Here is a 25,409-nt window from a genome sequence, read left to right as displayed (position 1 = left end):
ATAACATATTACTACAGAATTTCTTTCTCAAAATTCTAATCCTAAGGAACTAGTTTTTCTCCATAACATAATACTATATAAAGAATCTTGAATCTTTCTTCATGAATTTTCACTGACTCTATATTGTTTACTTACTACTTTTTATAATTATGTACCAATTTTTTAAAAATTACTTTTTTCTAAAAATCTTTTTCTATTTCATCTTCAAAGTGTAGCCCTCAGAACTTAAAGTCATACTCCAGGTTGATCACATCTGGTGCAAAAGAGGAGCTCTGGCCCTTTTGATGCAGGCTGGCTGGGCTCAGGGACCCAGAAGGGATCCCAAAAGACCAGCAAAGAGGTTCTTGGCTTCACACAGGCTAGAAATCAAACACAAGCCATGGGGAAGTGAGAACAGAATTTATTGAAGATTTGTGGAGAGATCAGATACAGACAGTGTGTCTGGGAGACTCAGAATGAAAAGGGAGCTTGGGGTTTAGGGTTTTGATTGAAGATGTTGGTCTGGTATAGGTGTCCCTTCAGGCATTCAGGAACTGGTCAAACAAGGACAAGTGCTTAAGTGTCCTTGGTAAGTCACTTATGCTCTGGGAGCAAGGGTCTTAGTGTTATGTTAAGGGGTCTGGAGTCAGTGATCTTGGAAAATGTTCATTACAACCTTGCTCAGTCATTCCTTAGACCTTATCTGTTATGCTGAAAGACCCCCCAAAATCATTAGCTCCTTGACCTTTATAAGGAAGACATACATTAAGGCACAAATAAGGTGGGGTATAGGTCCTAGCAAGAATAGAAGCAGGAAAAGGAACAAAAAAGGGCAATTCTTTCATGCAGTCTCTTCAGTTTCTCTGTCTAGATCTAATCTTATACATGCCTTAATGTATGTTCTCCTGGTAACAGTCAAGGAGTTAATGATTTCTTCAGATTCTTCCAGCACAACAGATAACATCTAAGGAATGACCAATCGAGGTTGTCATGAATGTTTTCCAAGACCAGAGCCTCAGTGACTTATGGAGGATGTCTAAGAACTCATCCTTGTTTTGACCAATTCCTGGATGCCTGGGGGACACATATACCAGACCATGGTCTTCAATTAAAACCCTAAACCCCAAGCAAAGGTGAAACACTCTCCTTTCTTTTCTGAGTCTCCCAGACTATCTGTATCTGCTCTCTATATAAATCTTCAGTAAACTCTGCTCTTATTTCCTCCAGGCTCATGTTTGATTTCCATCCTGTATCAAGTCAAGGACCCTCTTGTCTGGTCCTGTGGGACCCTCCTCTGGATCCTTGGACCCAGCCAGCCTGAATCACTTTCATTATAAATACTACACACCAAGGAACAGAGTCTAAAATTGCATCGAACTCTTTTTTTTTTAGAGATTTTATTTATCCATTCATGAGAGACAGAGAGAGAGAGAGAGAGAGAGGCAGAGACACAGGCAGAGGGAGAAGCAGGTTCCATGCAAGGAGCCCGATCCGGGACTCGATTCCGGGTCTCCGGGATCACACCCCGGGCTGCAGGCGGCGTCAAACCGCTGCGCCACCAGGGCTGCCCGCATCTAACTCTTGAACACCCACATCACATACTTTTTTCATGATGGACTGAAAACTAAAATTCATTTTTTTTCTAGATGCTCTTAAGCCACAGATCCAAAAGTCCTAGACTTTTACACTTTTTCTTTTTACTCAAACTTGCTGAATATCATTGGGTTAAAGGCTAGTTCAATCACATATTTTACCTATGTGCAAATTTTGTATTACTACATATTTGGTAAGCAGTCACACTAGATCTTCGTCTGAACTACAGATGAAAGTTTTCATCAGGTGTAGCTGAAATAAAGGCCTACAACCATTACCAACCAACGCTCCTGACGTCAGCTTAACCTGAAATAAAAATCTGACAGTCTCTTTCTCTCTGTCTCTCTCATGAGTAAATAAATAAAACCTTTAAAAAAATCTGACAGTCTGTTAACATTCTTTAAAAAGGACTCTACACAAATCTCACATTATAGTTTCAAAACATGCTAAACAAAATATTACTAGATCATTATAATAGATGCTTAAAAGAAATTTGATAAAAATTTGACAGCTGTCACAAAACAATGACTATTTTCATTTTAAACAGTAAAACACCAGAATCAGGGGGATCCCTGGGTGGCTCAGCGGTTTAGCACCTGCCTTTGGCCCAGGGCGCGATCCTGGAGTCCCGGGATCGAGTCCTACATCGGGCTCCCGGCATGGAGCCTGCTTCTCCCTCTGCCTGTGTCTCTGCCTCTCTCTCTCTCTCTCTCTCTATCATGAATAAATAAATAAAATATTAAAACAAAAACAAAAACAAAAACAAAACACACCAGAATCATTTCCACGAAAAATCATGAGCATAATAAGACACTTCATGTCATAGTTATTATTCAGTATTAACTTGGGTATTCTAGACAACACAAGATAAAGAAATGTGTGTGTGTGTGTGTGTGTGTGTGTGTGTGTGTGTGTGTTAGAAAGGAGGATAACATATATTGTTAGGTGATAGGTTTATAGGTAATATAATTTTCCACTCCTAATATCCCAGACAATTTACGAAGAAATAATTTGAACTAGGGACACCTGGGTGGCTCAGTGGTTGAGCGTCTGCCTTGGGCTCAGGGCGTGATTCTAGGGTCCTGGAATCAAGTCTCACATCAGGCTCTCCACAGGGAGCTTGCTTCTCCCTCTATGTCTCTCTCTCTCTCTCTCTCTCTCTGTCTTTCATAAATAAATAAATAAAATCTAAATAATAATATTTTGAACTAAAAAGAGTTCAGTAACATGATTAGCTTTCATCTTTGATGAAACTCTGTAAAAACATTTGAACTTCAACCATTATATATATGAAGAGAAGTTACCAAGTGCCATGAAAATTGAACCAAGATGTGAGAACATGTAAGAGTGAATTCCTGCCACTGGAGACTTGGAAAGAGCTGGTGGACTGGAGTTTTCCAGAGTGGTACTTCATATTGAGATGCAAAACAAATGATCCCCTTGTTTGGAACTACAGGGAAGCAAAATATGCCACCCCAAAATGTCTCTTTGGCTAGCGCATTATTTTGGACTGGTTATTTTTTTCCAAGTTTTTCTAAATTCCAGTTAGCATACAGTACAATATTAATTTCAGGTATAGAATTCAGTGGTTCAAAGTTATATACGACAACCAGCACTCATCACAGGCTGGTTATTTTTTAAATATTTTATTTATTTATTTCTTGGAAAGAGAGGGAAAGAGTACACGGGCACACAAGCAGGCTAGGTGGCAGGCAGCGGGAGACGGAGAAGCAGGCTCCTGGGTGAGCAGAGAGCCTGATGTGGGGCTCAATCCCAGGCCTCTGGGATCATGACCTGAGCCAAAGACAGATGTTTAACCGACTGAGACACCCAGGTGCTCCACAGGCTGTTTTTTTTTTTTTTTTTTTTTTTTTTTTTTTTTTTTTTTTTTAAGAAACGGAAGTTTTTCATTTCTGTCTCTCCTCTAACTGCCTAAAATAATTTAGAGGACCTGCTCTGGGAAGGGAGCTATCACCATAGATAACTGCAGCATAATATGAACTAGACATGGAAGAACCTAGCAAGGCCTGTTTGATCAAAGTCCTCCCTATGTCATTTTTTTCTTGGACACATTTGTTTACCAAACATTTACTCTTTCCATTCTTCCTATGAATTGTCTTCTTCAGCTTTGAAGCCTTAGGCCCTATCCTTGTTGTCTCTTTAGTTCAGAAAGTCATATACGTACTTCATTTTGCCTAACTTTGGAATCTTTCATGTTTATGGGGATTCCCAGTAGGTATGTAATTAAATTTTATTTTCTCCTGTTAATCTGCATCATGTTAATTTAATTCTTAGAACAGCCAAAACAACTTTGAAGGATAGAGAAAAAATTTTCCTTCCCAGATCGGAACAAAAAGATCTAGGCACATAAGTTGAATCAGGTAGGATTCTCCTATAATCGTCTTTGTCAGCACAAAATATAAGAGAAAGCAAGACTAAATGTGACAGACAGCAGAGGCAGTCTTATTTCAAGAGTGAACCTAAGGATGTATGTAGCACAGTGAAGAGAAAATTCTGGATAACAAATTGCTCTGCAGTTGCCAATTCTCATCAGTTGGAGATATGTAAAGGCTAAGATACACACAAATCATTCTACCAAACAGTAATAAGAAAACATTCATGTCAATCCAGAGAAGTGCTAGCCCATCCATTTACATTCTTCACCTGCAGACAGCTAATCTTGAAGGAACTCCTTTTAAAAAATGAATGGGAAATATCAGAGAGGGTGACAGAACATGAGAGACTCCTAACTCTGGGACACAAACAAGGGTAGTGGAAGGGGAGGTCAGTGGGGACTGGGGTGACTGGGTGATGGGTACTGAAGGGGACACTTAACAGGACAAGCACTGAGTGCTATACTATATGTTGGCAAATTGAACTCCAATAAAAAAACATACAAAAAATTTTAAAATGAGCAATAATTAAAAATAAGTCAAATTAGGACTTCCATAAATACTATAAGAAATATTAGAAAATAAACATGTACATCTATCTCACTGCCAGAGCCACAAGGGGATCTTTCTTGGATGTTCACTGTGAGAACTTGGTGACATTCCTTACTACATCCCTAGGTTTACTCTTGTGCAGAATTATTGGACTAGAGGTTAAAATAACAAGATCCAACTATATGTCATCTAGAGAAGGCACCTTTAGATTCAAAGATAAGTTGAAAGTAAAAGATGGAAAAACATATATTATGAAAATAGCATGAGCACTGGGTGTTATACTACATGTTGGCAAATCGAATTTAAATAAAAAACATAAAAAAGAAAAAAGAAAATAGTAACCACAAGAGAGCTGCAGTGGCTATACTAATATCAGACAAAAATATTGTGAGGAGGGGATCCCTGGGTGGCTCAGTGATTTGGCACCTGCCTCCTGGAGTCCTGGGATCCAGTCCCGCGTTGGGCTCCCGGCACGGAGCCTGCTTCTCCCTCTGCCTGTGTCTCTGCCTCTCTCCCTCTCTCTCTCTCTCTCTGTGTGTGTGTATGTGTCTATCATAAATAAATAAATAAATAAATAAATAAATCTTTAAAAAAATATTGCGAGGAAAAAAGAGGGATATTTCATAATAACAAAAGAGTTGATTAGGAAATTATAACAATTATAAACGTATAGACAGTTAACAACAGAGCCCCAAACACATAAAACAAAAGCTAATAAATGAAAGGAGAAACAGACAATTCAATTCTAATAGCTGGAGATTTTAATACGTTACTTCCAGCAATGGATAACAAGTAGGTAGATAATCAGTAACGAAATGGAAGGCTTTTAAAAAACACTGTAAACTAGCTAGACCTAAAAGACATCTACAGAATACTCAACCAATTATAGCACAATATATATTTTTCTCAAGTATGCATAGAACATTCTCCATAACAGGCACATACTAAGTGTCAAGCAGATAACTATGCACCAGTTATCAACACCAAGAGAGGACTCTAATACTGCTGCCCATTGCATCTTGGTGTCAGAGTTGCCAAGAAAAACATGATATAGTCAGGCAGGATGGAGCAGCATTGTACTTACATAGAGAAAAGACAGAGCAAGATCAGCTTCAGTATTGAGCATCAGTACTCCATGGCCATGGGTTTCTCCTAGGCTGTTGCAGAGCAATACGCCTATGTGCACCCATCTTGTGCCACATTAGAAAGGCCTTTTCCCCTCTTCTCAGAGAACAGATAAAACAGTGGGGTTGGCCAGGTGCCACTTGATTCACATGCTCCAACTGGAGACAAAAGAGTTTCAGTGAGCCTGAAACAAGGAAAGATATTCTCACACAAGATGATAAGCCTAGCACAGGCTGGTAGACTCCATTTCTTGGTAAGGAAGTGTCCCAACCCCAAGGCCCATTCTTACGTGACTGAGTGAAAGTTGAAAGACTGCACATGAGAGTGCCCTTCTCAACACTGTGCCATAAAAAAAAAAGCTTCAATAAATCTAAAAGGACTGATATAAAAAAATTTTTTTTTAATTTAAAAAAAGGACTGATATCATACAACATTTGTTCTCTGACCATAATGGAGTGAAATTAGAAATCAATAACAAAATAAAGTTTGGGGAATTGACAAATATGTGCAAATTAAATCACCTATGCCAAAATAATCAATGGGTCAAAGAAGAACAAGGAAAATTAGGAAATACTCTTAGATGAATGAAAATAAAGACACAATATATGAAAACTTATGGAATGCAACTAAAGCAGTGCTCAGAGGAAAATGTATAGTTGTGATGTTGACACTGAAAAGGAAGAAATGCCTCAAATCAATAACCTCACCTGCTAGTTTAAGACACCCGAAAAATAAAAGCAAACCAAATCTAAAGCAAACAGGAGGGAAATGATTAGGATTAAAGCATAAATAGATAAAGAAAAGAAAAATAGGAGAAAAGGATGACAAAGCCACAAGCTGGTTCTTTGAAAAGACCAACATAATCGACAAACCTTTACCTAGACTAACCAAAAAGCAAGAAAATGAAAATTACTAAAACCAGAAATGAAAGGAGACATTACTACAGTCCTTAAAGAAATAAAAGATAAGAGAATACTATAAACAACTGTATGCCAGTAAATGAGTAACTTAGATGAAACGAATTCCTAGAATACACAAATACTGAGTTTTAAAAAAGTAGAAAATCTAAATGGACCTATGAAAAGTAAAAAGATTGCATTAGTAACATCAGAACTACACAGAAAACAAAAACAGGACCAAAAGGCATCATGAATGAATTCTACCAAACATTTTAGTAAGCATTAATAGCAGTTCTTTTTTTTAAAGATTTTATTTATTTATTCATGAGAAACACACAGAGAGAGAGGCAGAGACACAGGTAGAGGGAGAAGCAGGCTCCATGCAGGGACCCTGACGTGGGACTCGACCCTGGGTCCCCAGGATCAGGCCCTGGGCTGAAGGCAGCGCTAAACCGCTGAGCCACCTGGGCTGCCTTAATAGCAGTTCTTTACAAATTCTTCCAAAGAACAGAAGAAGAGCAAAGGGCACCGGGGTGGCTCAGCTGGTTAAGCATCTGACTCTTGATTTCAGCTCAGGACATGATCCAGGGGTCCTGAGATGGAGCCCCACATCCATGCTTAGCATAAAGTCTGCTTGTCCTTTTCCTTCTGCTCATCCTCTCCTCTGCTTTCTTATAAATAAATAAATAAACTCTTTTTTAAGAAGAGGAGCAAATACTTCCTGGTTCATTCTGAGGGTAATATTGCACTGATATCCAAAACCAAAGACATCACCAGAAAAGAACACTACAGACCACTACCTTGTATGACTATAAACACAAAAACACTCAATATACTAGAAAACTAAATTCAGCAATACATATAAAGGAATTATACACTATTACCAAGTAAGAGTTATCCCAGAAATGCAAAGTTGGTTTAGCATCTGAAAATAAATAAATGTAATATATCTTACATATTAGTTTGCTCGGGTTACTATAACAAACTAAGTCACTAAGACTAGGTGACTTAACAACAGAAATTAAAAAAAAAAACAGAAATTTATTCTTTCATAATTCTGAAGGCTAGAGGGGATCCCTGGGTGGCTCAGTGGTTTGGCGCCTGCCTTTGGCCCAGGGCGCGATCCTGGAGTCCCGGGATCGAGTCCCGCATCGGGCTCCTGGTGTAGAGCCTGCTTCTCCGTCCTCCTGTGTCTCTGCCTCTCTCTTTCTCTCTCTACATCTATCATGAATAAATAAATAAATAAATAAATCTTTAAAAAAATTCTGAAGGCTAGAATTCCAAGATCAATGTGTCACCAGCGTTAGCATCTTTTGAGGCTTCTCTCATTGGCTTGTAAATGGCCATCTTCTCCCTGTGTCTTCACATGATCTTCCCTCTGTGTATGTTGATGATCTAACGTCCTCTTTTTCAAAAAGATTGATTGATTGATTGGTTGATTGATTTTAGAGAGAGTATATGTGAGCAGGAGGAGGGGTAGAGTCCTAATTTCTTTTTTAAGATCTTATTTATTTATTCATGAGAGACACAAAGAGAGAGAGGCAGAGACATAGGCAGAGAGAGAAGCATACTCCTCACAGAGAACTCGATGTGGGACTCCATCCCAGGACTACAGGATCACGCCCTGAGCTGAAGGCAGACACCAAACCATTGAGCCATCCAGGCATCCCCGAGTCCTAATTTTGTAAAAGGACATCAGTCATATTGCATTAAGGTCCACTTTAATGACTTAATTAATGACTTAATTTTAACTCAATTACCTCTTTTAAAATATCTCCAAATATAATTTCAAATAAATTGTGAGGTACATGGGTTGGGACACCAGCATATGAATTTTGGAGGGACACAATTCAGCCCACAGTGATATATCTGATTAACATACAAAAACTACATGGTCATCTCAATACATGCAGATGAATCATTTGACAAAATCCAACACAACTTAAAAATAGAATCAGCCAACAGACTAGGAACAGAAGGGAATTTCCTCATCCTGATCGGAGCATTCATGAAACAAAGAATGAAAAACAGAAGAGAAACAATGAAGCTAAAAGCTGGTTCCTTGAAAGATCAACAAAACTGACAAAACTTTAGGAAGATTGACCAAGAGAAAGAGCCACAAGACTAAAATTACCAAAACCAAAAATGAAAGAGGGATTATTATTATTGACCTACTGAAAAGTAACATTATAGTTACAGGTGAAAAACTGTTCTTTTGCTCCAAGGCCAGCAACAAGTCAGGAATGTTTTCTCTAACCATTTCTATTCAACATTGCACTAGTGGCTCTAGCTAACACAATCAGGCAAGAATACAAAATCTAAGACATTCAAATGAAATGGAAAGTAAGATTAAAACTATCTTTATTTCCAGATGACATGCCCTTGTACATTGAAAATCCTAAAGAATCCACTAAAAGCTAAATAAGTGACATCAGTGCGGTTATAGGATAAAAGATTAATATAAAAATCCATCTGTTATATTTTACACACTAACCATTGTAAAAATGAACCAACAAAGAATGAAATAAAACAATTCCATTTACAATAGCATCATAAATCTAAAATATTAAGGAATAAATTTAACAAAAGAAATATAAAATGTGTACTCTGAAAACTACACAACACTGTTGAAATAAATTAAAGATCTAAACAAATAGGGGAGAAATCCCATGTTCATGGATCAGAAGATCTTATGTTGTTAACATGGCAATATTGCCCAAATGGATCTATAGATTTAACATACTCCCTTCAAAAGTAAGCTAGTTTCCTTGCAGAAATTGACAAAGTGATCCAAAAATTCATATGGAAATGCAGGTCACCAGAACAGCCAAGACAATCTTGAAAAAAAGAACAAAGTTGGAGAACCAATAGTTTCTAAAACTTGCCACAAAACTACTACAATAAAGAGAGTATGATACTGAGATAAGGATAGATGTATAAATCAATTGAATAGAAACAGAATTCCAGAAATTAACCCCCACATTTATTAATCAATTGATTTTCTTTTCTTTTTTCTTTTTAAATATTTCATTTTAAGTAATTTCTATACTCAAATTGGGGCTCAAACTTACAAGCCAGAGATCAAGAGTCTCATGCTCTACTGACTGAGTCAACCAGGTGTCCTTTGATCAACTGATTTTCAACAATGGTTCCCCAACAGGGAAATATTAGTTCTTTCAACAAATGATGCCAGGATAACTGGATATCCACTTACAAAAGTATGAAGTTGGACCAGTACCTCACACCATCTACAAATATTAATTCAAAATGTATCAAAATTATGTCAGCAAAATATCAGAATAAGAAGTTCCAGCCCTTATTCCCCCCACAAAAATACCATTAACAACAACATATGGACCAAAATTCCTTTATGAATTGAATTGATTGATTGAATTGAATTGATTCCTGAATCCAGTTATGATGCTGAAGTTCACCAGGTGAATACAAAGCTGAAATAGCTGCACTGGGACAAATACAAAGAATAATTTTACTTTGCTCACATCAGCCCCTCACCCATGCTGGCACACCTCAGCACCAGAAAAGAACACCCTGCTTGCTACTTCACCTTCAAGGGAGAGAAGAGTATAGCATGTGTCCAGTGTATCAGCTTCTCAGAAGGCTGCCTTAAGGACTGGTTTCTATATTGCCTCAATCAGAACTGATTGAACTGGCATAGTCTGGATGCCTGGGGGCTATGGAGAACAAAAAATACTAAGGGAGCATCTCGCTCCTTTGGGAAGGAGGGAGAGAGGGACATCTGGTGGCTCAGCGGTTGAACATCTGCCTTTGGCTCAGGGCATGATCCTGGGGTCCAGGGATTGAGTCCCACATCAGGCTCCCTTTGAGGAGCCTGCTTCTCTCTCTGCCTATGTCTCTGACTCTCTCTCTGTGTCTCTCATGAATAAATAAAATCTTTAAAACAAAAAAAAGGAAGGAGGGAGAGAAGTGAAGGTGTGTCTGGCTTTTAGGGTTTTGGAAAGTAAGAAACTGGTATCTGTTTTACCTGACTTGGGGTGCTGACAGGAAACCAGCATACTTTGGATGCCTAATGACCACTAGGAACAAGGGAGAACAGCTCAATGCTGTAGAACCAGAAACTGAAATGCAGCAGACAATAGAGGGAGCAAAAAGATCATTTAAAATTATCCAGTCAAAAGGAACACTCTAGGAAACAAACTGAGGGTTGCTGGAGGGGTGGTTGGTGGGGGATAGGGTAATTGGGTGATGCGCACGAAGGAGGACACTTGATGTAATGAGCACTGGGTGTTATATGCAACTGATGAGTCTCTAAATTCTATCTCTAAAACTAATAGTGCACTATATGTTAACTAAATAGAATTTAAATTTAAAAAACTGTTTAAGGAGCAAAAAGAAAAAATAGTGAAAAGGAAGGAAGAAAGCCTGATGGGACATATGGGACTTATGGGTCACCTTTAAAAGAAACTATCACTGGAATCTCAGAAGGAGAAGAGGGAAAGGGGTAGGAAGCTTATTTAAAGAAATAATTGGAGAGAACTTCTCAAATATGGGGAAAGATCTAGACATCCAAGTTCATAAAGCTAAAAGATCACCCCAAAACGTCAATCCAAAACAATGTTCTCTAGGATGAGTTATAATAAAACTGTATAAACCAAAGACAAAGAGAGAATTTTAATAAAGAAGAACAAGAGAGAAACATTTCTCTCTTACAAACAAACTCCCATTAGGCTATCACCAGAAACACTGCAAGCCAGGATAGAATGGGGTGATATAATTCAAAGTGCTGAAATAAAAATAAACCACCAATCAAGAATACTTTATGCAGCAAAGTTATCCTTCAGAAATTAAGGCAAGATAAAGATTTTTTTAAATACACAAAAGCTTGGGGAAATTCATCACCATTAGACTTCCCTTACAAGAAATGATGAAAGGAGTTCTTCAAGCTGAAATGAAAGGATGATAACTAGTAACATGAGAACATGAAAATATATTATATGCTAGTAAAGGTAAAGTGTAGAATCAGATTCACAATATCCCAACATTGTAATATGGTAGTATAACCACTTTACTATAAGGGTTAAAGAACAAAAATATTTAAAATAGAACAAAAATATTACAAATAGGGTGTTAATGGATACACCCTATAAAAAGGCATAAATTATGGGACACCTAGATGGCTCAGCAGTTGAGCATCTACTAAGGGTGTGATCCTGGGATCCCAGAGTCCTGGGATCAAGTCTCACATCAGGCTCCCTGCAAGGAGTCTGCTTCTCCTTCTGTCTATGTCTCTGCCTCTCTCCCTGTGTCTCTCATGAATAAATAAATAAAAATTTAAAAAAATACATAAACTGTGACAACAGAAACATAAAATGGGAAGAAGTAAAAGAATAGTTTTGCATGTGATCAAAGCAAAGTTGTCAGCTTAAAATAGAATTTTATCTATAAGAGGCTTCAAGTAAATCACAGATAACCATAAAACAAAAAGCTAGAGTAGATACACACAAGATAAAGAAAAGGAAATGAAATTATTCTACTATGGAAAATCATCAATTCACAAAGGAAGACAGCAAGAGGAGGGGAAAAAAGGAACAAAATTACCATAAAACAGCAAGAAAACAATTAATAGTTTGGACATAGTTAAGTCTTTACCTATCAATAATTATTTTAAATGAAAATAGATTAAATTCTCCAATCAGAGGCACGAAGCAGCTGAATGGATTAAAAACAAGACCCAGGTATATGCTGCCTCCAAGATATTCACTTCAGTTTCAAGGATATACATAGGTTTAAAGTGAAGAGAAGATAAAAGACAGTCCAGGCAAATGAAAAGAGAGAGCGAAGTAGCTATATTTATATCAGAAAAAACTGACTTTAAGTAAAAATAATGGAGTCAATTCATCAAGAGGATATAACAATTATTATACATCTACCCAACATGAGAGCGCATAAATATATAAATCAAATACTAACATATCTGAAGGGAGTAATAGACATTACAGTAACAGCAGAGGACTTCAATACCCCACTTTCATCTATGGATGGATGATCCAGACAGATAATAAATAAGAAAATATTGAAGTTTAACTCTACTTTAAACCAAGCGGAACTGACAGATATATACCTGCCAACCTCAGTAGAATACACATTCTTCTCAAGCACACAAGTAACATTGTCCAGGATAGATCATGTGCTATGTCACAACATAAGTCTCAGCAAACATTAAATGACTGAAATCATACAGAGTAGCTTTTCTGGCTACGATCATACAAAACTAGAAGTTGATAAACGGAAGAAAACTAGAAAATTCACAAATATGTGGAAATTAAATAACATTCCTGAAAAACAGTGGGTTAATGATTAAATCAAAGGGAAATAATACTTTGAAGCCAGTGAAAATGGAAACACAATGTACCAAAACTTAAGGGATGCATAAAAAGCAGGGCTAAGAGGGAAATTTATAGCAATAGATAACTACATTAAGAAAAATGATGTTGGGGCATGGAGGTGGCACAGTCAGTTAAGTGTTGGACTCTTGGTTTCCACTCAGTGTTGTGAGACCATGCCAGGTGGGGCTCCATACTCAGAGCAGAGTCTGCTTAAGACTCTATCTGCCCTTCCCTCCTTCTTGCTCTCTCTCTCAAATAAATAAATCTTAAAAAAGAAAAAGAAAAATGATCTCACTTATGTGGAACCTAAAAAAAAACCTTAAAAACTAAATGATACAGAGATCAGATTGGTGCTTGTCATTTGCAGTGGATGGGAATAGGCAAAATGGGTGAAGGGGGACAAAAGGTACAAACTTCTGGTTATAAAATAAATAAGTAATATACAGAACAGTTACTACAGTTAATAATACTAAATTACATATTTGAAGGTTGCTAAAAGAGTAGAGCTAAAAGTTCTTATTACAAGAGAAAAAAGTTTGTAACAATATATGGTGATGGCTGTTAACTAGACTTATTGTGGTGATCATTTCCCAAAACATACAAATATCAAATCATTGTATATCTGAAATGAATATAATTTTATATGTCAGTTATACTTGAATTTTCAAATATACTTATATTAGAAATAAATACCTATTAAATTAATTTAATTAATGGATGTTCCATATAAAAATTAAGATCCTCCTAACTAATTATGGAGACCTTTTCTAAAATCCATAAAAGAAAAATAGACATATTTAATATAAAATATAAAAATACTTTTATATGGAAAAATGTATTGTAATCAATATAAATTGCATAAGAGGAAAAATATTTGTGATATAAGTAGAAGATTAAAGTTAATATCTAATTTTACAGATAACTTTGTAAACTGAAAAACAAATTTTTTTCAAATAAAAATGGGCAAAGAATTTAATTGACAAATCAAAGAAAACCAAATACAAGTAATAATGTGCTCAGTGGCTCACCTATTCAGTGTGGTATATGGAATTAAAATTAAACTAACAATGAGGGGATCCCTGGGTGGCGCAGCGGTTTGGCTCCTGCCTTTGACCCAGGGCGCGATCCTGGAGACCCGGGATCGAGTCCCACGTCGGGCTCCCGGTGCATGGAGCCTGCTTCTCCCTCTGCCTGTGTCTCTGCCTCTCTCTCTCTCTCTCTCTCTCTCTCTCATAAATAAATAAAAATTAAAAAAATTAAAAATAAAATAAAATTAAACTAACAATGAGATATCACTCTGGCAGAATATAAGATCATTACTGATTGTTGGTGGAATTTAAAAGAACTACAAAATTCGGGATCTCTGGGTGGCGCAGCAGTTTGGCGCCTGCCTTTGGCCCAGGGCGCGATCCTGGAGACCAGGGATCGAATCCCACGTCAGGCTCCCGGTGCATGGAGCCTGCTTCTCCCTCTGCCTGTGTCTCTGCCTCATTCTCTCTCTCTCTCTGTGACTATCACAAATAAATAAAATTTTAAAAAAATATTTTAAAAAAAAAGAACTACAAAATTCTCAGAAAGTACTCTAACAATGCATTTTAAAATTAAAATTAGGGCAGCCCGGGTAGATCAGTGGCTGAGCGCCTTTGGCCCAGGGTGTGATCCTGGAGATCTGGGATCCAGTCTCATGTCCGGCTCCCCTCCCCTCATGGAGCCTGCTTCTCCCTCTGCCTGTGTCTCTGACTCTCTCTCTGTCTCTCATGAATAAATAAATAAAATCTTTTAAAATAAATAAATAAAAATTAAATTTAATAAAAATTATTAATGACCTTTGATATATCTATTCCACATCTGAAAGTGAATTTCACAGAAATAAAAGCACCAATATTTTAGAAATATGTAAATGATAGTATAGCAGGGCTTATCAGGGCAAAAGAAGACTTGAAACAAATTGCTAATCAACAGGTGAGTAACTAAATATAGAAAGGATTCACCCTGCATTATGGGGTATTATACAGCTATTAGAAGTATCAGATCTGGGATCCCTGGGTTTAGCGCCTGCCTTTGGCCCAGGGCGTGATCCTGGAGACCCGGGATCGAATCCCACGTCGGGCTCCCAGTACATGGAGCCTGCTTCTCCCTCTGCCTATGTCTCTGCCTCTGTGTGTGTGTGTGTGTGTGTGACTATCATAAATAAATTTTTAAAAAATTAAAAGTATCAGATTTGTGGGGATTTCCAAAGACATTGGTGTTTGAAAAGTGTAAAATACATTATCTATCCTAATAAACTTTCTAAAATAAACAATAACAAAAAAACCACCAGATGTATGCACGTGTGGAGCAATTAAGTGACTGAAAATAAATAAGAATTTTCTTGACGGGATGAGCACTGGGTGTTATGCTATATGTTGGCAAATTGAACTCCAATAAAAAGATTTTAAAAGAGAGAAAATTTTTAAAAGAGAGAGAGAAAATCACGAGCTTGTTAGTATCAGATACCTGACATGAATGGTGATGTGACTAGAAGAAAATGAGGAGGGACCAAATAAAAAAGGTTTTCGTTAAAGAAATGAAAATGAACTTTTAAATGGCATTTTTGTAAAAGGTTATGATTCCCTAAAAAATGTCTATGAGCATACGTATAAATTTTTTAATAGACATTTAAAGTGTAAAAATTCTCATTAGCCTCACTAAAGCAAACTTTTTAAAAAAACAAACATTTTCTAAATGCTTAAGTATTCATAAAGTGTGGTTTCTTGTAAATGCTCACATAGAAAATACTTACAAACTGTAATATGAATAAAAACCCCACGAATTACCATCATAGGCAATTTATTATGCTTTTTTAACTTAACGATTTCAATCAGAACAATTATTTGTTTGTTTAAAGAGACAGAACACGCGCGGGGAGTGGCAGAGAGAGAGAATCTTGAAGCAGACTCAACGACCAGAGTGAGACCCGCTGGAGACTAGAATTCCCGTTCCTGAGATCAGTACCTGAGCCGAAATCAAGAGCTGAATGCTTAACTGACTGAGCCACCCAGACGCAAGCATCTGAACAATAATTCAATCCAAGAGTCAGTAACACTCATTAAATACCATGACGACGCACAATATTAAAGAATAAAGCTACACTGAGAACGAAGAATCTTAAACGATAAAACTGTGAATGAGCTAAAAAGAGTAAAGCAGACTTTGATACGAACTCACCTCTTTCAACTGTTCTGAGTTGTCTTCTCTTTCACCTGTTTCCCCCTTAGAACTCACGCAGGGAGGCAAGCTGGGGCTGAAGGCCATGAGGTCGGCCTTGGGCGGGCCCTCCCCAGAGCACACCCTCTGCCGCCTCTGCTGCGAGTACGACCAGCTCCCCACCGCGCTGGAGCACACCAGCGTGGGCTTCCCCGGCCCGCACGCGCCCTCGCTGGGCGGCGCCGAGCACCGCAGCGCCGTGGACAGCAGCAGCGTGAGCACCAACAGGCTGGACACCGCGCAGATGGCGACGATCAGGTACACGTTGACGTCCACCAGCGCCGCGCCCGCGCCCGCGCCCGCGCCCGCGCCGCCCGCCAACACCCGCGACGACGGCCTGGGCGCCTGGCCGCTCTCCACCAGCGACAGCAGCACAGTGGCCGTGGCCGTCAGCGCCGGCTCGCCGTGGTCCTTCACCAGCACCAGCAGGCGCTGGCGCGGCGCGTCCGCCTCGTCCAGGGCGCGCGTCGTGCTGATCTCGCCCGTGTACAGCGCCACGCGGAACGGGCTGCGCGCGCCCCCCGCCGCCGGCTGCAGCTCGTACGACAGCCACGCGTTGTAGCCCGAGTCCGCGTCCACCGCGCGCACCTTGGCCACCACGTGGCCCGCGCCCACCGCCCGCGACACCGGCTCGCTCAGCGCGCCGCCCCCGCCGCGCGCCCCGGGCAGGGGCAGGGGCAGGGGCAGCGGCAGCAGCGCGGGCGCGTTGTCGTTCTCGTCCAGCACGAACACCTGCAGCGTCACGTTGCTGCCCAGGGGAGGCACGCCCGCGTCGCGCGCGCTCACTTGGAACTGCAGCAGCTCCAGCTCCTCGTGGTCCAGCGGCTGCAGCGCGTACACCTTGCCGCTCTCCGCGTGCACCGACACGTAGCTCGACAGCGCGCGCTCGCCCACGCGCCGCTCCACCAGCGAGTAGGACACCAGCGCGTTCTCCTGCGCGTCCGCGTCCCGCGCCGACACCGTGAAGATGTGGCAGCCGGGCGGGTTGTTCTCCTTCACGAACACCGTGTACTCGGGCTGCGCGAATGCCGGCGCGTTGTCGTTCACGTCGGCCACCTCCACGGACACGCTGGCCGTGGCCGACAGCGAAGGCGAGCCTCCGTCGCGTGCGGTCACTACCAGAGCGTAGTTCGCCACGCTCTCTCTGTCCAGGGCGCTGTCCAGCACCAGCGAATAGTAATTCTTGAAGGTGGACACCAGCTTGAAGGGGACTTGGGGTGTGAGTGAGCAGGTCACCTGCCCGTTGGCGCCAGAGTCACGGTCGGACACGCTGATCAAGGCGATGACGGTGCTGGGCTGAGCATCCTCTCGTACGGGGAGTGCCAGAGAAGTGATGGTAATTTCTGGGGTATTGTCATTTATATCTAGTATTTCCACCAAAATGGTACAGTGACCTGCCATTGGAATATTACTCTTGTCTGTTGCCTCCACCGATATTTCATACAACTTCTTTTCTTCGAAATCTAGTTTACCTTTTGTTCTAATTTCTCCACTGTTGGGATTTATCATAAACGCATATAATACCGCAGGCGATACAGGCCTTCTAAATGAGTAGATTATGTCTCCATTCGTACCGTCATCCAGATCCGTGGCATTTAGCTTGATCACTAATGTTCCATTAAATGCGTCCTCTAACACTGTCACTTTATAAATAAATTGGTCAAATTCTGGGGCATTGTCATTCACATCCAGAATTGTTATCAGCAGCTGAACTGTGCCAGTCAGCTCCGGTTTACCCCCATCATTGGCTGTCAATAATAAACTATGCTCCTGAATTTGCTCTCTGTCCAATGATTTTTTCAACACAAGTGACAACGATGACGTTTGTTCACGATTGTTTTGTGTGTCCAAAGCGAAATACTCGTTGGGATTGATTCGGTAGGTCAAGGCCGAGTTTATTCCAATATCTGCATCGGATGCGCCATCTAGTGGAAACCGAGTTTCTGGGGGTCTAGATTCTGCAATGATAATCCTTTTTTTACTTTCAGGAAACACAGGCGGGTTGTCGTTAATATCTTTAACTTCCACTTCCACATGGAAAACCTGCAGCGGCCTGTCCACGATCACCTCCAGGTGGATGCTGCACTCCGCGCTCCGTCCGCACAGCTCCTCCCGGTCGATCCGAGAATTCACAAACAAAATGCCATTCTGCAGATTCACCTCCAGAAGGTCCCCGTGGCCTTTGGACGCCAGTCGGAAAAGGCGCGGCACCAGCTCCGCCAGCTCCAGCCCCAGGTCCTGGGCGATGCGGCCCACGAAGGTGCCGTGTTTGGCCTCCTCCGGGACCGAGTAGCGGACCTGGCCGCTCGCGGGCTCCTGGACTGCGAGGAGCAGAAGCCAGAGCAACGAACTCAGGGCTCCTGGGTCTCCTCGCCAGGAAAACAGCATAGTACACTCGAAAGGATTCAAATACATCTGAAGTATATGTAATACCTTACCGCAAACTGACCCTCACCGCCTTCTATTGCGGGAAGAGTCACTAGAGGTTCTCCACTATCTGCCCAATTTTCTGCAGGAAGGAACAGAGCACCTTCTTCTGGGAAATGTTCTCAGTGAAGAGCGACACCATGTGCATGAATGTGTAACTGTAAAAAAGATTTGGTCTTCACATTTTCCATTGATGTAGGGGATTTTTTCCTTAGATTTTGTGATGTTTTTCACTGCAAATACGTAATTGAAGATTAAATGTCTTTCTTTCCAGAAAGACATAACCATAACCACCATTTCATCTATACATATCACTAATTAACACATGAAATTTCAAGTGAACTTTCAAAGGGGAAGTTTCAATGAACATGAAAAACACAAAAAGTTCAAAATAACTAAGAATGATCATACCTCAGTAAATCACTGTATTCTGGTCTGTATAGGATGCTAGTTGAAAATTGGCTGAATTCCATTTTCCACAAATATATTTTTGCAAGTGTAAAACTCTCATGCAGAAATTTTTTAAAATATTTTATTTTTAAGTAATCTCTATACCCAATGTGGCTCGAACTCACAACCCTGACATCAATATCAAAGTCACATGCTCTACCAACTGAGCCAGCCAGGCACCCCCATGCAGAATTTTAAAAGAGGAATATTCTACATTCACTTTTGGAAACCAGTCTGCCTACCTCTGGTGGTTTTCGGTTGGGAATATCTTTTTTCCTGCAATATTTATTTAGAACTATTCACACAACAGCCTGTAACTCCAAATGAAAACATAATCAATTATAAGAATAAAACAGATGATTGTGGAAAATATTAATACATGATATACTAGATGTGTAATATCCCCAAAATATGACTGAAATGTAGATAAAATATTTGTATTTAAAGGGAGTGTCCTGTCAATGTATGAGTTTGCATGTGAGCATGTTTGTGCACAAACATGATAATTTAGACCACTAAGATATTACAATGCTTTACATTTTTCTTTGCATAAAAGATGCCAAGAACTAACATCCTATGTATCTGATGGAATTTAAATTAATACCAATAATTTAAACTTCCCTCTTCTCCTCCCTATCCCTGGGGAAAACCTTACTATTATTTAAATTGACTCTGATTTTTCCAAACATCAACAGATAAACAGAGATGTTAACACATCTTTAGCAAGAAAGAAAAGAAGGGAATATTACTTTTACCTGTTGTTACAACTATCTTTACCAAGCCACAAATTTCCAGATAAAATAGTGCTATAAAAGACACAGTATAGCTCCAATAATTACCTTGCCTGTTCTGTGCACAATTCTGCAAGACACAATAGTTGAGTTTGTTTCTGCATCTTTGCTCATCTCTGAAAATTTGAGTAGAGTATTTGATATTCTCTTAACGCCATCTTCCAGTCCTGTTACATTACTTTCATTAACATAACTTTACTCTTACCTGAGAACAGCCTCTTGATTCCTTCTGGTTGTTCTTGTCTATCAAGCTCTACCTTATTTCCCTTTTCTCTCCATCTAACCTAGACTACATAGTCAACTATGTAAATTATGTCAAACATCCTCAAAGCACTCACCCACTTATATTACTCCTCAAACATTTTCTTTAGCTTCCAACACACAATATAACTGTTCCTTTTCTCTCTCTCACTGAGCTTCTCCATTTAAGGATGTCACTTCGCCATGATCACTATATTCTCTACAAGTTTACTCACACATTTACCTTGATTTGGGTTTTCAAATGAATTCCTAATTAACTCTTTCCTCCTGCATATAGAGATTCTTCTATATTTTCTTCTCTCTCTTCTCAAATCCCCAACCTCATTTCCACCATTTTATTCTCAGAAAATTTACCCAGAGAGATAAGTAATCAAATATGAACTTGATAGCTCTTCTAATACCAACATTTTTCTTTCCCTACTAAGGGAAGTTGTTTTTTTTTTTTTTTTTAAGTAGGCTCCACTTTGGAACTCATGACCATAAGATCAAGACCTGAACTGAGATGGAGTCATATGCTTTACCGCCTGAGCCACCTAGGTGCCCCCATATCTTTCATCTTCATCTTCATTCCTTTAAAAAAAATTTTAATTCATTTGAGAGAAAGAGATTGAGCTAGAGAGAGACAGCATGAGCAGGGGGAGGGGGAGGGGAGGAAGACACTGAGCAGGGCTCAATCCTAAGACCCTTAGATAAGGACTTGAACCAAAGGCAGACCCTTAACTGCTTAACTGACTGAGCCACCTAGGCACGCCAAGGCTGGTTTTTTATAAGGTTTATTTTTAAGTAATCTCTACATCCAACACGGGGCTTCTACTCACAACCCTGCGATCAAGAGTAGCATAGTCCACTCGCTAAACCAGCTAGGTGCCCCATGGCTAACTTGGTGTTTAGATGAGATGATGCAATTAAAGATCTTAGCACAGGTCCTAGAAAATAACAGGAGATTGATTTTATGTAAATAAGGATAGTAAGTAACCAATCTCACTTAAAAGAAAAAGGCACTCCGTGTGAACAATAACAAAATTATTCCTTAGAATTAATAACATAATTTTTATTATTATAATATCTGAAGGACATTGTGCTGAAATTAAAGTGGTGACCAGGAGGATATTTTACAAGCTTATGTATATAAGGAACAGTAAAGGAATTCAGTTCATGATGTATGAAAACTATTTGTACTCTGATCATGATATTAAGTTCAAACTTAAGAGTTATCAAACACCTATGCAGGTTTTACTCTTATGTACTAATATTTTTCAAGGCTAATAATTCATTTAGGAGAAATGATAGAAAAGACAGTTTAAAATGTGGTGATCCATAACCACCATTTCATCTACACATATCACTAACTAATACATGAAAGTTCAAGTGAACTTTCAAAGGAAAGTTTCAATGAACATGATATACACAAAAAGTTCAAAATAAGAATGATCATACCACAGAAGATGTTCTCTGGTTTAAAAGATAACACGAAGAAAAAAGAAAGGATGTATTTATACCCTAATAAAAAGCTATGAAAGGAAACAAATATTTAAATGATATGAATGACTTACTTCACTGGAAGTATTTAAACAAACTTCTGACTGTGGAAGGCTGGGGCTGAAGGCCATGAGGTCGGCCTTGGGCGGGCCCTCCCCAGAGCACACCCTCTGCCGCCTCTGCTGCGAGTACGACCAGCTCCCCACCGCGCTGGAGCACACCAGCGTGGGCTTCCCCGGCCCGCACGCGCCCTCGCTGGGCGGCGCCGAGCACCGCAGCGCCGTGGACAGCAGCAGCGTGAGCACCAACAGGCTGGACACCGCGCAGATGGCGACGATCAGGTACACGTTGACGTCCACCAGCGCCGCGCCCGCGCCCGCGCCCGCGCCCGCGCCGCCCGCCAACACTCGCGACGACGGCCTGGGCGCCTGGCCGCTCTCCACCAGCGACAGCAGCACAGTGGCCGTGGCCGTCAGCGCCGGCTCGCCGTGGTCCTTCACCAGCACCAGCAGGCGCTGGCGCGGCGCGTCCGCCTCGTCCAGGGCGCGCGTCGTGCTGATCTCGCCCGTGTACAGCGCCACGCGGAACGGGCTGCGCGCGCCCCCCGCCGCCGGCTGCAGCTCGTACGACAGCCACGCGTTGTAGCCCGAGTCCGCGTCCACCGCGCGCACTTTGGCCACCACGTGGCCCGCGCCCACCGCCCGCGACACCGGCTCGCTCAGCGCGCCGCCCCCGCCGCGCGCCCCGGGCAGGGGCAGGGGCAGGGGCAGCGGCAGCAGCGCGGGCGCGTTGTCGTTCTCGTCCAGCACGAACACCTGCAGCGTCACGTTGCTGCCCAGGGGAGGCACGCCCGCGTCGCGCGCGCTCACTTGGAACTGCAGCAGCTCCAGCTCCTCGTGGTCCAGCGGCTGCAGCGCGTACACCTTGCCGCTCTCCGCGTGCACCGACACGTAGCTCGACAGCGCGCGCTCGCCCACGCGCCGCTCCACCAGCGAGTAGGACACCAGCGCGTTCTCCTGCGCGTCCGCGTCCCGCGCCGACACCGTGAAGATGTGGCAGCCGGGCGGGTTGTTCTCCTTCACGAACACCGTGTACTCGGGCTGCGCGAATGCCGGCGCGTTGTCGTTCACGTCGGCCACCTCCACGGACACGCTGGCCGTGGCCGACAGCGAAGGCGAGCCTCCGTCGCGTGCGGTCACTACCAGAGCGTAGTTCGCCACGCTCTCTCTGTCCAGGGCGCTGTCCAGCACCAGCGAATAGTAATTCTTGAAGGTGGACACCAGCTTGAAGGGGACTTGGGGTGTGAGTGAGCAGGTCACCTGCCCGTTGGCGCCAGAGTCACGGTCGGACACGCTGATCAAGGCGATGACGGTGCCCACCTGAGCATCCTCTCGCACGGGGAGTGCCAGAGAAGTGATCATAACTTCAGGGGTATTGTCATTCAGGTCCAGAATTTCCACTAGGACTGTACAGTGACCTGCCATGGAAGGAATCCCTTTATCAACGGCGTTAACCTGAATTTCGTACTCATTATTCTCTTCAAAATCCAATTTCCCGTACATTCTGATTTCACCTGTTTCTGGATTTATTGTAAAGGTACATTTCTCACTCACTGGCAAAATCAGTCTGATTCCATAGGAAATTTCTCTATTCACCCCTTCGTCTAGATCAGAAGCGTTTAGCTGAATCACTCTCGTGCCATTTGGGACATTTTCAAACAGCGCTACTTTATAGCCAGGCTTACCAAACTCCGGAGCGTTGTCATTCACATCCAGAATGTTTATTTTAATTTGAACGGATCCTGTTAGCTCGGGTTTACCGCCATCCTGGGAGGTCAGCAATATATTAAGTTCTGGAGTTTCCTCTCTATCCAATGACTTCCGTAGAACTAGTTCAGGCAATATACTTTTATCATTTTTCGTTATTATTTTAAGAGTAAAATATTCATTTAGACCTAACGTATAGGTCAGAAGAGAGTTTACGCCAATATCCGCATCGAAAGCGCCCTCTAGAGGAAAATGAGAATCCAGAGGTGCAGATTCAGAAATCAATACCTTTTGTTCTCCTTCTCTGAACACCGGCGGGTTGTCGTTAATGTCCTTCACCTCCACCTCCACATGGAAAACCTGCAGCGGCCTGTCCACGATCACCTCCAGGTGGATGCTGCACTCCGCGCTCCGCCCGCACAGCTCCTCGCGGTCGATCCGAGAATTCACAAACAAAATGCCATTCTGCAGATTTACCTCTAAAAGGTGTCGGCGGCCTTTGGACGCCACCCGGAATTGGCGGGGCACCAGCTCGGTCAGCTCCAGCCCGAGGTCTTGCGCAATGCGGCCCACAAGGGTGCCGTGTTTAGCTTCCTCCGGGACCGAGTAGCGGACTTGGCCGCTCCCGGGTTCCCAAACTGCGAGGAGCAGAAGCGAGACCAGCAGTCGCGGGGCTCCTGGGCCTCCTCTCCAGGAAAACACCATTGCAGTTAACAAGACCTCTGAGGTGGGACTGTTGGTTTTAAGGGATCGCTCACCTGCGAACCTTTATGAGTATGGAGTCAATCCTATTCTGTCAATGGGTGGAATCTGGGCGCGGAGACAAAATTTTTCCTTTTCACCTTCTGAGTGTACAGCGACATCATGTGACTGATTATGTAAGTACAAGAAAGATCCTGAGGTTCTTTTTGGTTTAGCCACTTTGTGGAACACTTAAAATTTTTTGACTTTTGGATATTTTCATAGATTGTTTGTAAATGCCTTTTTATTTAATGTATATAATATTAGTAACAAAGCACAATCATTTCCATTATGCTGCAGTTTTTAAAATATTCTGCTTCAGTCTATCATAAAACAATCATTGAAATACAGGGTGTCAGAAGCTACTCTTTGGCTATCATGGAGAATAAAATGAATAATATGCATCACCCTCGACCTTATTTTGCTTACAATTCACACTTGTTGCCACTTTTATCCTTCATGAGCACTTTTGTAGAACTTTAGGAGAAACTCAAGAACTCCCACACAGTAAAAAAGAAAAACAAAAAACCCAACTAAAGTATTTCTATTAACTGAGTATTTCACTCATACAAATTATTTTATTCATACTTCTGTTGGATATAAAAATACGTCATATATATGGAACATGTCATTGTTTTTGGTTCCTTGATGCTTAACTGTGATGACTTTTCTTAAAATTGCTCTCATTCCTATAACATGTTCAAATGAGGCTTGGCTACAGATCCTGCAGGAGGAAAGCATTTTCATGTAACATGTTGAATCAAAGCCTCTAAATTTCACAATATTCTAAAGTGGCTGTGAAGCCCTAATACAAAATAGTTCTGTGAGATATTTTGAAGCCCAGTGTCACTGACTAAAATCAAAAGAATATAAACTTCACAATGAGGGCAGCCCCCATGGCGCAGCGGTTTAGCGCCGCCTGCAGCCTGAGGTGTGATCCTGGAGACCCAGGATCAAGTCCCACGTCTGGCTCCCTACATGGAGCCTGCTTCTCCCTCTGCCTGTGTCTCTGCCACTCTCTCTCTGTGTGTGTCTCTATGAATAAATAAATAAATAATCTTTAAAAAAATAAAATAAAATTCAAGTCAAAATCTTTAAATCAACGATTTGTCACCATTCCTTTTGCATAAAATAACAAGGGGAACTGTGATAAGAAATCTTTATAGAATCATTACATAATAACCAACGATGGTTCTACAAGTATAAGATAACTTGAATCAGGGCAGCCTGGGTGGCTAAGCGATTTGGCGCCTCCTTCAGCTCAGGGCCTGATCCTGGAGGCCCAGGATTGAGTCCCACGTCAGGCTCCCTGCATGGAGCCTGCTTCTCCCTCTGCCTGTAT

The 25,409-nt window shown here is 41.4% G+C and overlaps 4 protein-coding genes across 11 annotated transcripts in view; all 4 read right to left on the bottom strand.

The window, feature by feature from the left end:
* Positions 1-25,409, bottom strand: part of LOC112658863 (protocadherin alpha-1-like) — a 153,431-nt gene that overhangs the window by 52,627 nt on the left and 75,395 nt on the right.
* LOC112658858 (protocadherin alpha-3-like) overlaps positions 1-25,409 on the bottom strand; it is a 145,998-nt gene that overhangs the window by 52,628 nt on the left and 67,961 nt on the right.
* The window catches only part of LOC112658864 (protocadherin alpha-4-like), a 138,782-nt gene that overhangs the window by 52,622 nt on the left and 60,751 nt on the right, over positions 1-25,409 (bottom strand).
* The window catches only part of LOC112658873 (protocadherin alpha-C2), a 162,391-nt gene that overhangs the window by 86,454 nt on the left and 50,528 nt on the right, over positions 1-25,409 (bottom strand). Inside the window, exon 1 of one of the 8 annotated variants that reach the window (XM_025445116.3) lies at positions 21,635-24,161. The exons of 6 other annotated variants lie outside the window; for them this stretch is intronic. In XM_025445116.3, coding sequence (XP_025300901.1) covers positions 21,635-24,031 — 2,397 coding nt within the window. In that variant the 5' untranslated portion in view covers positions 24,032-24,161. Of the gene's footprint in view, positions 1-16,113; positions 18,684-21,634; positions 24,162-25,409 lie in introns of those variants that run through there. One more of the 8 variants, XM_025445111.3, reaches the window with a different exon arrangement.

The sequence above is a fragment of the Canis lupus genome, chromosome 2, assembly GCF_003254725.2.
Source record: "Canis lupus dingo isolate Sandy chromosome 2, ASM325472v2, whole genome shotgun sequence".
In the NCBI taxonomy this organism is placed as follows: domain Eukaryota; kingdom Metazoa; phylum Chordata; class Mammalia; order Carnivora; family Canidae; genus Canis; species Canis lupus.
Note: the sequence above shows the minus strand (reverse complement) of the source record. Positions and strands in the feature narration are given on the sequence as shown.